Consider the following 12042-nt stretch of genomic DNA (forward strand, 5'->3'; position numbering starts at 1 on the left):
GAATCTAAGCATGAAGAGATGGCTTCAGCTAACAGGCAACTGAAGATGGAAAGAGAAATTCACCAAACGGAGTTGTCAGATCTTAGAGCAGAGTTACAGAATGTTAAAATCAAACATGAGCAAAATGTTCAAGAGCTCATGAAACTCCTTAAACAAGAAAAGGATGGTGCAGAGGCACAGATTCGAATGCTAAAGGTACTTATTCTGAAGAATTCCAGTGTCAGACTTTTTTCCCCCCCCACTGAGTGATGAAGGTAATAAAGTATGGGTGTTAAAACATTTAACACACGTGTCATTGCAGGTCATCAAAAAAGGTTAAAGTTCAGGGTAAAAGATATAACGGTAGTAGTTTTAGGTCAAAAGCTTTTCTTATTTCAAAAGTAGTCAAATAGGTGTGTCTGGGAACACAACAGAAGGAGATACAAGGCTGTGGTGTTTTAATATGATTTGATCCTCTCTTTGTCAATTGTTATTTTTACAATTGTCATGGCCCCATTAAAGAACTTGCAGTATTCTGGGGATGATGCATTTTTGTAAATGTTTAAGTAGTGTGATGCAAAAATGCTGTCAGTGTATGTGGAAACACTTTCTGAATGTGAACAGTGATAATGTGTAACGCTTGTTAAGGTCAGTTTGGACAGTTCCTTCTACTTCAGAGAGTTCTTAGAATTTCCAATTTCTGTACAATTTCTCAGAGAAGTGACTATGTTCATACAGTAAATGATGGAATATAGCATTTCATGCATGAAGAAACAAGTTAATGTCTTCAGTTTACTCCATTTCCTCCTGATTCAAGGCTAGTATATTGGAAAGAAAATGAGGATTTTAGTGGCTTTAAGTGATCTGAGTAAAATTGAAACAGTAAGTTGAAGTGGTCGAAACCACACAATTAAACGTCAACAGTTGTATAAGCTGTATATTGTGCTTTTATTGAAGCAATTTTGATTACATGCTTAAATACACACATAAGATAGTAGTTTATATGTCCTAATAATAAATAGTATATTCATATTAATAGAGACGGTATAGGTGGGTTGTAAAATACATATTTTGGGGGGTAAAAAAAATACATATTTTGGTGGGTTGTAAAAATATATTTTGAGCACACTTCTGAAGCACCGTAAGTATGCTTTCTACCTCAGTCCCATCAAATTTGCTCATGTCCGAATTGTACCAATTTAACCATAAAAAGCTGTAAAATCCTTTATCAAAGCTTAAATGATTCATGATCTTCTACATCATAAGCATGTTTATTTCATTTCTTTTCTAAAAAACATGCAACTAATTAGAAATGCATATTTCAGTTTTGCAGTTATGAATTGATGTCACCTAGAAAAAGATGGTTAATTATTTAATATATAATACATGGCATAATTAGCAATAGTTGTTAAGCACTTCCTGAAGATTATCAAACGTGGAAAATGGGTTTGATCCAGATCAGTTAAATTATGGTCGCATCTGCCTTGTCCATACTGAAAATTAATAGAAATTAGCTTTCTCTATTGTGTGTCAAAGGTAATATGTGAGGAATTTGGTTCTTGGATTGTCACCATCTGCATAGGAATTATAATACAATTACTTTCAGTAGGAACTGAAAAGTTGGTTTTTATAATCCTATTCGTAGAAAATGTTTCAGGCATTGCAGGCTTCTCCTTGTGTCCCTGTGGGCTTAGGGCACCAAAGTTCTTTCTCAGAATTGACCTCTGAAGGAGCTTCTCTATTCTGTTAGTCTGCTGTCTAAATTAACTCGCAAAACTTCTCTCATTACCCTTCTTGCCCACAGAAATTATAGTGTAATTGGGAGAATACTTTTCTTCAAGAAGGTATTTACTCTGCAGGTTTATTTTTGTACGTAAGTGCATCCCACAGTTCATCTAATATGAAGCTGGTTTTGAGTATTATGCGTGTCCTTCTTTGTTTTGTGTAGCTGTTTTTGGATTTTCTAGATATAGAGAATTTCTCAAATCTATCCATTTCAGTCAGGGATCTTTCTCACTGGAAACCAATATGCTTTATTCACTCACCTATTGAGGGCTTTAAGACCCTTGAATGTTTTCTTCATTTTTCTCTGCAAGTTTCCGTGAATAGCATTAAAACCTCGTAATCATAGAATTTAAAAATACCAAATCTTTGCAGTTATTTCCTTGCAGATATAAATTTAGAATTAGGTCCTGAAATGAAACAATAGTTTTAGACTTTCTGATTTCAAATTATTACAGTAATGGAAAAGTTACATAAATATTTGGCTTCTTAAGGTTATGTAAGCTGATGAGCGTAGCAAAGTTGAAATGCAGAATCTGAGACTTGTATTTACTTCTTTTAAACCAATGTGGTTCTGCAACTCTGTGACACGTTTTCCATGTTCAGATAAATAATATAACTTAAATGTGAAAAAAGTTATGTAGAATTATCTTTCCGTAATAGTGTTCCATGTATTTGAAACTCTACGCACTGGGAATGTTTTAAAGTAACCATAAAGTGACTTTGTAGTCTGTTTTTCCGTTACCATCAGATGGAACTTGTAGAAGAAAAAAACATAGTCAAGACTCAGTGTCGACAGCTGGAGAAGATAAGAATTGAGTGTGATAAATTGACAGAAGAATTAACCAAAAATGAAGAAGAAAACATAAAACTCAGGCGGAAATGTGAGTTTGTAAAACAAGAACTGGAGGATAAGGTAAACTGACCTCATTTTAACCATGATTTGTCCGTCTCTCTGCTGATACGTACCTAAAGTAAATTATGAATTCTAGAATAGATGGTAAACTTAAAATACAAAAAATACATATACATTTGAAAGAATATACACAGTCATACCATAGTACAGCTTCTATATAAATCAAAGAAGGCAAATTGCTTTGGCTGAGTTGTGAATTATATCCCTCCAGAGATTTGCTAATACTGTTTAGGAGCGCGTATGTAAGTCCTGTTACTTGCCCTGCTGCTAATATAGGTAACCAACAAACATTTAACCAAACACTTCTTGTTTTCTTCACATTTTCTTAAAGTGGCAGTGCACTTGTGAATAGTTTAGAGCTAATTTGATGTAGATAAGCAACATAAGTATGGTAAAAGAAATTCTAGATAACTCGATAAAAATTATTTTCTTTTTGAGTATTTAAAACTTGACAAGTTTTTAAAGAAGGTCATATCCCTTTCTTCTGCTGCCGTTGTATTTCAGAGATGGATGCTGTCTGCCAGCCATTCCTGATACCTAGTGTTCTAGTTATTAATGTTTTACTATCAAATATTAATTTGCAGTTTCACAGCCTGGAGTTGTCAGCCCTTTTTTCCCAAAATCTAGTGATGAACGGAGTTGCTGAAGAATTTTATTTTGTAACTCCTCTTTCTGTTTTCTTGAGTTGTGCTTTTTTTCCACAACTAGTTCCAGATCGTTGCTTTTCAATATGTTGTTCTTAACATTAATGTTTTTTATTTTGTGCTGATTTTATATTTTAAATTTCTCTTCCTACAACATTGTGATTTCAGGTAAGTATTTCTGTACATGGATGAAGTTTTACCTTCTCCAGGGCAAAACACATTCCTGACAGCATTTGACTAACTCATATTAACACAACATTAGAAGTGATTGTTTCTAATCTTTGACAAATTTTATTTCCCAGGTTAAAATTAAAGAAAACAAAACAAAACTTGTGCGTCCTGCAGGAAATTGCTTATAAATTTGTCACAATATGCTCATTTTTAAAGAATAGATATTTAAGCCTATAGCTGAAAGGTTCTTGCTGTACTGTGTCAATTTAGTAATTTTCTTATACTTGTGAAAAGAAATTTTTTGATATAGGCATTTACATTAACTTAGTACAAGAGGTTTGTTCATTCATTTCACATGAACCAGTGAATACTCATCAGAGTATTCATACTTCATTTTCTCCGTTGTTTTAAACTGTTTAAATCCCATAAGAGGTCCATGGATATTGTAGGTCTTTTGTGGTTTTTCAGCTTTTCCAGTTTAATTTTTATCTTACATTGTTGTTATAAATGAAATGCACAACATCACTTAGGTGCTGAGCTTAAAAGCTGATGGACTTGTTTTGAATGTAGGTGAAGTAATTGATTGAGAAATGCTGTTGGCTCCTTTTGTCATACTGTCTGTCAGTCAGTATGCTGTGACTACTAAACCTGAGAGAAAAATGTTGGGGTGGGGTGTCTTTTTTTTTTTTTTTTTTTTTTTTTTTTTTTTTTTTTTTTTTTTTTTTTTTTTTTTTTTTTTTTTTGGTATGGAATGAGAAAATCTTAAAACCTGGCGTTTCTCTTAGCTTATTAAACAGGAAGTGCTTTGAAAGCTCAACTTGTCAGGCTAATAAAAAGTATCTCAAATGAAAATTCAAAATGTATTTTTTCTAGGTTGGGATTTTAGTGCTGTAATTTCTACTGTTAAGGAAATGTGTTTGTACGTAGTTCATAGGGTACATAGTCCTCTGCAGTCAGTTGTAAACTACATCCAGCCTTACCTAATGTTGGGAAGATACAGTTTTTAGACCAAGATGATATTTTATCTCTAAGATGAAAAAGAATGGAGAAGCTTTTAAGCAGACAGTCCTGTGGTCTCAACCTTTGAAGGTAAATACGGATAGGGAGTCCCACTTCATTGTGCTGGTTAACTAAAAAGGATATTTACTATTGTGGTTTTATTGAGAATTGTCAGAAGGATCGTTAAGATGGGGGAAATGGTAATACTGCGTCTTGAGAAACCTCGTCCTAGCTCTTATATTGTGATACTGCGGAAGCCTATTCTGTTACAAAACAGTTATCTATTTTCCTTTTCCACACTTTTTATACTTTTAATGTAATTTTGTCCTTAGTGCAATACTAATTCACAGACTGCTGATACAGTTTCCTTCAGGGATCTTCTTGTGATGACAGAGATTAGATGCCTATAACTGGTTCAGATAAGGGGAATATTAGTTGTGCATTGTTGTTCTACTCATGAAAAAAGATTTATTATAGAATGTCTGGTTTTGACTCTGAAAACAGGGTCTGTGATGATTGGGTTTGGATTTGGTAGCAGTTTCTTCATACCTGATTTACAGGAGGATAAGGAGCATCAAAAAAGGTACTTAGGAGTACTCTTAGAAAGTATTGTTTTCCATGGCAAGGAACTGAACTCAGTGCACGAGTGAGTATAGTGTGATTATAAGATTGAAAGATATATTGCTAATGAAGTACATGATATTATTAATGCAATAATTTCTCTTTGTTTTGTTTTTCCTCTTTTACTCCAGGATAAACGGATCAGCAATGAAGAAGATCATTTGAGAAGGCTGGATGAGGCCAGACTGAAGTTTCAGAATCAGCTGCATCACTTAAAAGTGGAACAGGAATCTATTCTTGCCATGATAGGAAGTGAAATTGATGCTGCTTGTGAAATTTTTTCTCGGGATTCCGTGGAGAAATTCAAAGTAATTCTAGGTTTTAAGTATGCTGCAGATTTTGTTACTTTCTTAATCAATGTTTGTAGCAGAATTTATATGCATTGTTGTCACCTAATTTATGGACAATAGGTTTATGGATATTCATTTAGCTGGTACAGATGTACATTACCAGGTATTACAATACTATGAAGATCTGCCCATGTGTTAATCGTTACTGCTTTCTTTGGCTAACTTTTATGGGTGAAAAAGAATTTTCTTTCTGTTTGCTTCTGTGAAAGGACCTTACATCAGCCAGAATTTTGAGGCAGGTTTTCCTACGCCACCTCCTTAGAGGTGGGATGTCTCCAAGAATGATCTAAAAGGCTTTTAAAAATGGGGAAAAATGAAATAAAGGTTTTATTAAAATTTCATTGAGATGCTTTGGTTTTGAAGTCAAGAAGTAAGTGCTGTAAGTGAAAAGCGTTTCTAACTTCCTCTTTTGTGGAGTAGGTCTCTGTATCCAGAAAACTCAGACGTGAAGTTTGATGAAACTTGTAGTTTGCTGGAACCTTTCTTTCACTTTTTCACTTCTCCTGCAACCGTTGTCTCCAATTCGCTTTTTTCCTAAGCACTCTCATGTGCTCCTCAGGGACAGAACCCTCTTTTCCTCCCTCTAGATGATTCTACAAGACTAATCCTCTTAAACCAACGTTGTGCGCAGCTGAGAATAAGTAAAAAGGGCAGTCCGTCTCAGCTAGTTGAAATACTCACTGACGCTGTGAGTCCTTAGATCAGAGGTGCTTGACCTGGTGGCTTTTTAGCTTTAGCTGTAACCGTAGAGTACACTCAAATTACCCCTTTTTTGTCTTGCTATTGAATCAGAGCATGCGTTCTACTCTGCAGTTCCTGGTCTCTTGTCTGAGCTGGGCTGTTTTTGCAATAGAAATTTGTCAACATTGACACTGAGACACTGAAAATCTATTATATTTTTAAATATTTTTTCTTTGTTTTGTTTTCTGGTTTAAATTTCTCTCCTATTTTGTTTGAAGGTGTGCAGAGAAGTTACTTTGTTTCATCCTTGTAGTATGTTTTGTGCCTTTTTCTCCACTTACCTGTGGATTTGGGATGTTGCAGCACACAATTCTCATTCTAAGAAAATATATTTGACAAACAAGCCTTCTCCTCTGTATATTTACATTTTTTTATTGAGTCTTTGTGATCTGCTATAGTTGCCAGATTCTTGACCATTGAACCATGCCTTCTTGCACTTGCTTCCCACCTCCTGCAAAGTTTTTGGCTCCTGGATAAAGTTTTGCAGGTCTCTGTCTTCGCTTTTCTCCTTATTTATTCTCTTTAACTGTTTATGACTGGCAAACTTAAAACAGGTTTGAATCTGAATTTTTGGCTAGACAGCTAATGTGAGAACAAACGTTACACAATTTTTGTGGTGATTGGTCTGATTAAAAAAAACCCCAAACCTGAAGAAGTTTTGTGTGCTATATTATTACACAATTTTTGTGGTGATTAGTCTGATTAAAAAAAAACCCAAACCTGAAGAAGTTTTGTGTGCTATATTGTTCCTTTGCCCAGCACTTCAGGTATTGTCAATGTTTCTAAAAGGTTTTGGAAAAGTTCTTTACTTCAAGAAGTTGCCACTGCAGCTGAGGTGAGCAATGAGAAATTTAATGGATAACTACTGATATTTAGGGAACTTAAACACCAGGCTTAATCTTCCCTGATGAAAAATGTACTAGATTTTTTATAATCACCAAAGAATTCCACATATATTGTTCAGATGTATTTTTCCAATCAATCTTTCATTGTAAGTAATGTTATACTTGCCATAACTACATCAGTCATGCTTAAACTATAAACTGAATCCTGCCCTCTTTGAATGTGGTTGCACAGAATGAGGTTTGCTACCTTGGAAATCACAACTTTCAGGTGTGCAGTGCTTTATGAAATCTTGGCTACTAAAGCGTTTATTTTCAGCTGTGTCCCGCTATAGTGAGAATTTTCACATAAAACATAAATATGTACATAATTAGTGCTATTTAGCCATCTTCAGTCTCAGTGTAAATAAAGCCCATAGAAATAGTTCTTAAAGAAATATGCTAGTTTCAAAAATTATTGGACCAGATCTAAAAGTACATGAAGACTTACTGAATTGCAGAATGTGGTAAATTAAACCCAAACAAACTAGCAAAACCCCCACAAAACCTTTGAATTACAGGAAGGCAGAATGAATGTAGTAATCATGAGATAGGACCACACAAGAGAAAGAACGAGCTGGACATAAGGTTAATTGTTTACTCGATTTTAAATAGATTTCAGTTGAGAGAGCTGTGATTCAGATTTTTTTTTTCTTCTCCTTGTTTATCCATTCAGTGGGGGGAAAAAAATCCATTATTAACTTTTTAATAGAAAACATGTATAGAAGTACCTGTAACACCTTTAAAGCATAATTAGGTTTGAATGCAGAAAAAAGTCCTATCCCATTATTTCATTGTATGAAGTATTAATGAAGCATTCCAGCACAAGTTTATCTTCTTTTTATCCACCTAGTGACAATTACAATTCTTTTATGCCTATCAAATATTCAAAAATATTTGTCTTTTTCATGAGAGCACTAAGACCATCATTATGAAGCATAGTTTAAGGATTTGGATGGGTTGTCGGTTTTTATTTTTTGATAAGACATTTGTCATGTTGTACATAGCATTTCTACAGATATAAAAAGTTCAGTGACTAACAGCAACTGGTTCTGCTACTTCTAGCTACTGTTGTTCTCCAGAATGGAAGGAAAAAACAGTTGGATTACTTTGAAGATGGTCTTTTTTTAAGAAATAGTAATTCTAAGTAGTAGAGCCTGACTGAATTATTTGGAAATACTCTGATATTTGCAAAAACGGACATACAGTTTCAAACTGAGAATATACACCTTGATGCAGAGATATGTTCTGGGGGTGTTCGAAACGCATCATTGTAGTAATTCTTAGGAGAAAAATGTACAGATTCGGAATACAACTTACTGTCATTGCAACTTTCAAGTTGTACCTTTAAACAAAATTTTAGTCAGTGAGTTTGCATACTTGACTTTTAAATATGACTAACTTCCAGTTAAATAGTTCTATTAAACCATTTGCAAATATGATCTCCCAGCTGGATTCTTAGCGAAGCATATTCATTTGATGAAGAAATAAGTAGTCATGAAAGCCTCTAATTTGGGTTTTATGCTGCTTTCTTTCTCCTCTGCTGTTCTATAGGCAGTATCACTTACCCCACCGGTGCTGAATGATCCTCATCGCTGGTTAGCAGAAACAAAGGTAATACTCAAACCTCAAAACTCTTACCGAGTGAGCTAATATCCAACATTTATAATCATTAACTTGAAAGTGTGTTTGAAAAGACATTTAAAAGGGGAAAAGGAAAAGTACAAAAGCATTCCTTTGGCAATAATTCTTATATTCTCAGACTGTTATTTCAACTGATGGAATAATTTTCCAAATCTTGCAATCAAAAAGAAATAGCTGTCTCTGTACCAAAATAAATAGCAATGCTGTTTTTACAAAAAATGCATTGAAATAACCGAAGGGATAGCCTTTAGATCTGCTTCAATTATTTTCAGACAAGAAAAACATGAGAACATAGTCAGCAGATTAAGTTTCTCTTACAAGCTTGTAACAAGGCAAGACATTATTTTAAATAAGGCTGTTATTTGTTAAATCGAAAGGATAGTAGATTGGATTCTTGGAAAATTAACTATTTTCCTTCCCCTTGTGTTTGAAACTTTTGCATCCTATAATGCAGACATGCTTGAAAACTTCTTCAGAGTGATGCCTGGTAACTTATAACCCTTGCCTTTCATTTTGCAGCTTTCCTTCTCCTACTCCCCTAACTCACACGCACAATCACATTTCTTATCCAGTATCTTCTAAAAGGAGTAGGTTTCTCATGATCAAAGTAGATCACAAGAAACTGTAGGAGACATGAACTTTTTTTTGCTTCATGTAAAAAGGACAAAGCCACAGGAGAATTGACTTAAGGAAAAATTGCACCTGTTTGCATATAAGATAATTTAACATTATCAATGATGTATGGTCTATGAAAGACTTGTTAGACTGAGAAAAACAGCCACTATAGATAGCAGAGATAAGATCAGAATTAAAGGAGAAATGTTATGCAGGAAGTATTTTCTTAATTTAAAAAAGTGACACTGACATATTAAAAAGACCTTTCAAAGAACACCTTATAATAATTTGCATGTTTCTTCAGCTACTGGACACAAGTCTAGGAAGAATTATGACTTAAAATCCCCCCACTATTTTTCTTTTGTTTTAAATACGCACTGTGATAGTATTTTACCACTTCTAGATTTACTATATTGACCATGACCTATCTTATTTATGAGCTCTCTTCTTTTTCCTCTTCACAAACCTTAAACATTAACTTCTGCTGACCAGAAAGGATTGATGTTGCTTTGTTTTTAGAGTGGATAAATGTTTTAAATTCCATCAAAACAGAATAGAGAAAGGTATTCTGAGGAAGGAGTATCTCTTGGTATCTATGTATACACTAATTCAACGCAAATTTTCAAACCCACCCTAGCAAATCCATGCTCCTGATTAAAAATAAATACATAATATCTGTGTATTGCATCTTCACATACAATTAGCAGCCAAAATATATCTCTCCTTTGAGACTGTTTGAAGGTCAACATATGTCCTCTTAATATACCTGAATGTCCCCTTTTATTATCATAATTATTATTATTATTCAGTAATAGCTAGAAATGAGTAATCTGAGACTCCAAAGATAATTTGATCAGTTAACGTTCATATTCTCTTATTTTCATTAGAATTCTTTACATTTTATTATACATTTTTTTTAATGTAGACTAAGCTTCAATGGCTGTGCGAGGAGATAAAGGAAAGAGAAAGTAAGGAAAAAAAGTTGCGATGCCACTTGCTGCAGAGCCAAGAACAGCTCAAGCTCTTTACACAGATGAAGGAGGCTGAACATCAGTCTCTCTTTAAACAAATAAAAAAGCAAGAAAACCTTTTGGAAGAAGTTCACAAAGAGAAAAGAGGTATGTTGCTGATTACATTTTTTGTTAATGAAAGGAAGAAAGAATTTTAAAATCCTACTAATTATAATTCCTATGTCACATTCAAATTTATCAACTGGTTATAACGTTCTCCAATTTGATAATGTGCTGGTGATAACCACAAAACTAGGGGAGTTTTGTTTTCCCTTGCTGACAAAAAAGGCAAATGTAATCAACTATGTTTCAACCCAGTACAATGGCTGAATAATATGAGTTTGCAACATGGGCAGTGGATACAGAACTTCTTTTTCCACTCTACCATCTGTGACATTCCACAACCCTGGCAAAGAGGAACTATAGAAGAGTCCGAGGCAGCATTACTAATGCTGCTTTTATCTGTCAAAAAGAGCGAGCCCAAGTCCCGTACAGTTGCTCCCTTAAATTTTATGTCCAATGAACTTCGGCAAATTTTGTTCTCATCCCTTCTTCTGTGTTGCAAAATGAAGACAAGCTTTGGTTCTGATTAAAGTAAATGACACTGTACACGGCATACCACATAAGCATAGTTTTCTCCCTCTCTTGGCATGTAATTCTTGCTCTGCAGTGTTGTGTGCCAGGCTGGTGCTGGTATCCATACCATCCATGCTTGTCATGAAGGGGAAATACTCATCAGATTCTACTGAATGGTGTAAGTGTTCTGGTAGGAATGGACCTCTGCCCCCGCCAAGAGCCTTTTTTAGTCTCAGCTCAGGTACTTGTAGTTTAATATTTTACAGTTTCTTCAAGACTGACTTTGCATAGAATGCTTTTAAGAATAGATCCAGAGCCACATAGATATGAAGACAGCAGCAGATGAAGATGGGTAACTTTGCTATTTGTGGATTTTCCCAAAGCATCCTCTTCGGTGTCTTCACTTTAAAGTATTCATAAAAGCTTAATTTTTAAATTATTTCTGATTTAAACAATTAATGCTAATGGAATTTACTGTTTTATAGGGAGATAGGGAGTCAGGAGGGTTTGTAGGTAACTATCAAGCACCTTATTGGCTCCTTATCCACCTTTTTTTAATAAAATACAATTTGAAACCTGGTCGTGTAAGGTGGTGGGATTTGGGGGTTTGGGATTTTTTTTGTTTTTGTTTTTTTTCTTGCTGCTTGGTGTTTTTGGACACTGCCATGGACGGTGTTGGAGGAGGGAAGCAGGTACTTCCGTTTACAACGCCAATTAATTATACACATAGTTAAGAATAGTCTTCATGTGTGCAAGTTTATGATTCACTTCTAATTTAAGTAGATCTGATAGGCAGCAGGTTTTGTGGATACAGATGATGTTACCGCGTTCCAGTATATTTGTTTGGGTTTAGCTGCTGTGGTCACAGGCCTTCTTCTACTCTTAATAGTATTCAGGACTTCAGAATGAGCATTTACTGAGTAGATAATTAAAGACAAGGAAATAAAATACAACTGAGATTTACCATGGGAAATTTGAGCCCAACTTGCTGATACAGAAGTCATTTGATAAGGTAGCTGGTAGTTACCAAATAACTGATAGATATAACAGAAGACATAGTATGACTGTTGTCTGTATAGCACGATGATAAGAATTATACATTAATGTAAGGAG

At 34.5% G+C, this 12042-nt stretch overlaps 1 protein-coding gene across 1 annotated transcript in view; it reads left to right on the forward strand.

The window, feature by feature from the left end:
• Positions 1-10461, forward strand: part of CEP128 (centrosomal protein 128kDa) — a gene marked incomplete at both ends in the record, with an annotated part of 24139 nt that extends 13678 nt beyond the window's left edge. The window contains 5 exons of the mRNA XM_010136232.1: positions 1-195; positions 2513-2677; positions 5244-5420; positions 8639-8698; positions 10269-10461. The exon at positions 1-195 is cut by the window's left edge and continues 3 nt beyond it. Coding sequence (XP_010134534.1) covers positions 1-195; positions 2513-2677; positions 5244-5420; positions 8639-8698; positions 10269-10461 — 790 coding nt within the window. The remainder of the gene's footprint in view (positions 196-2512; positions 2678-5243; positions 5421-8638; positions 8699-10268) is intronic.
• Positions 10462-12042: the final 1581 nt, after the last annotated feature.

This window comes from Buceros rhinoceros, unplaced genomic scaffold, assembly GCF_000710305.1.
Source record: "Buceros rhinoceros silvestris isolate BGI_N320 unplaced genomic scaffold, ASM71030v1 scaffold5680, whole genome shotgun sequence".
Lineage (NCBI taxonomy): Eukaryota > Metazoa > Chordata > Aves > Bucerotiformes > Bucerotidae > Buceros > Buceros rhinoceros.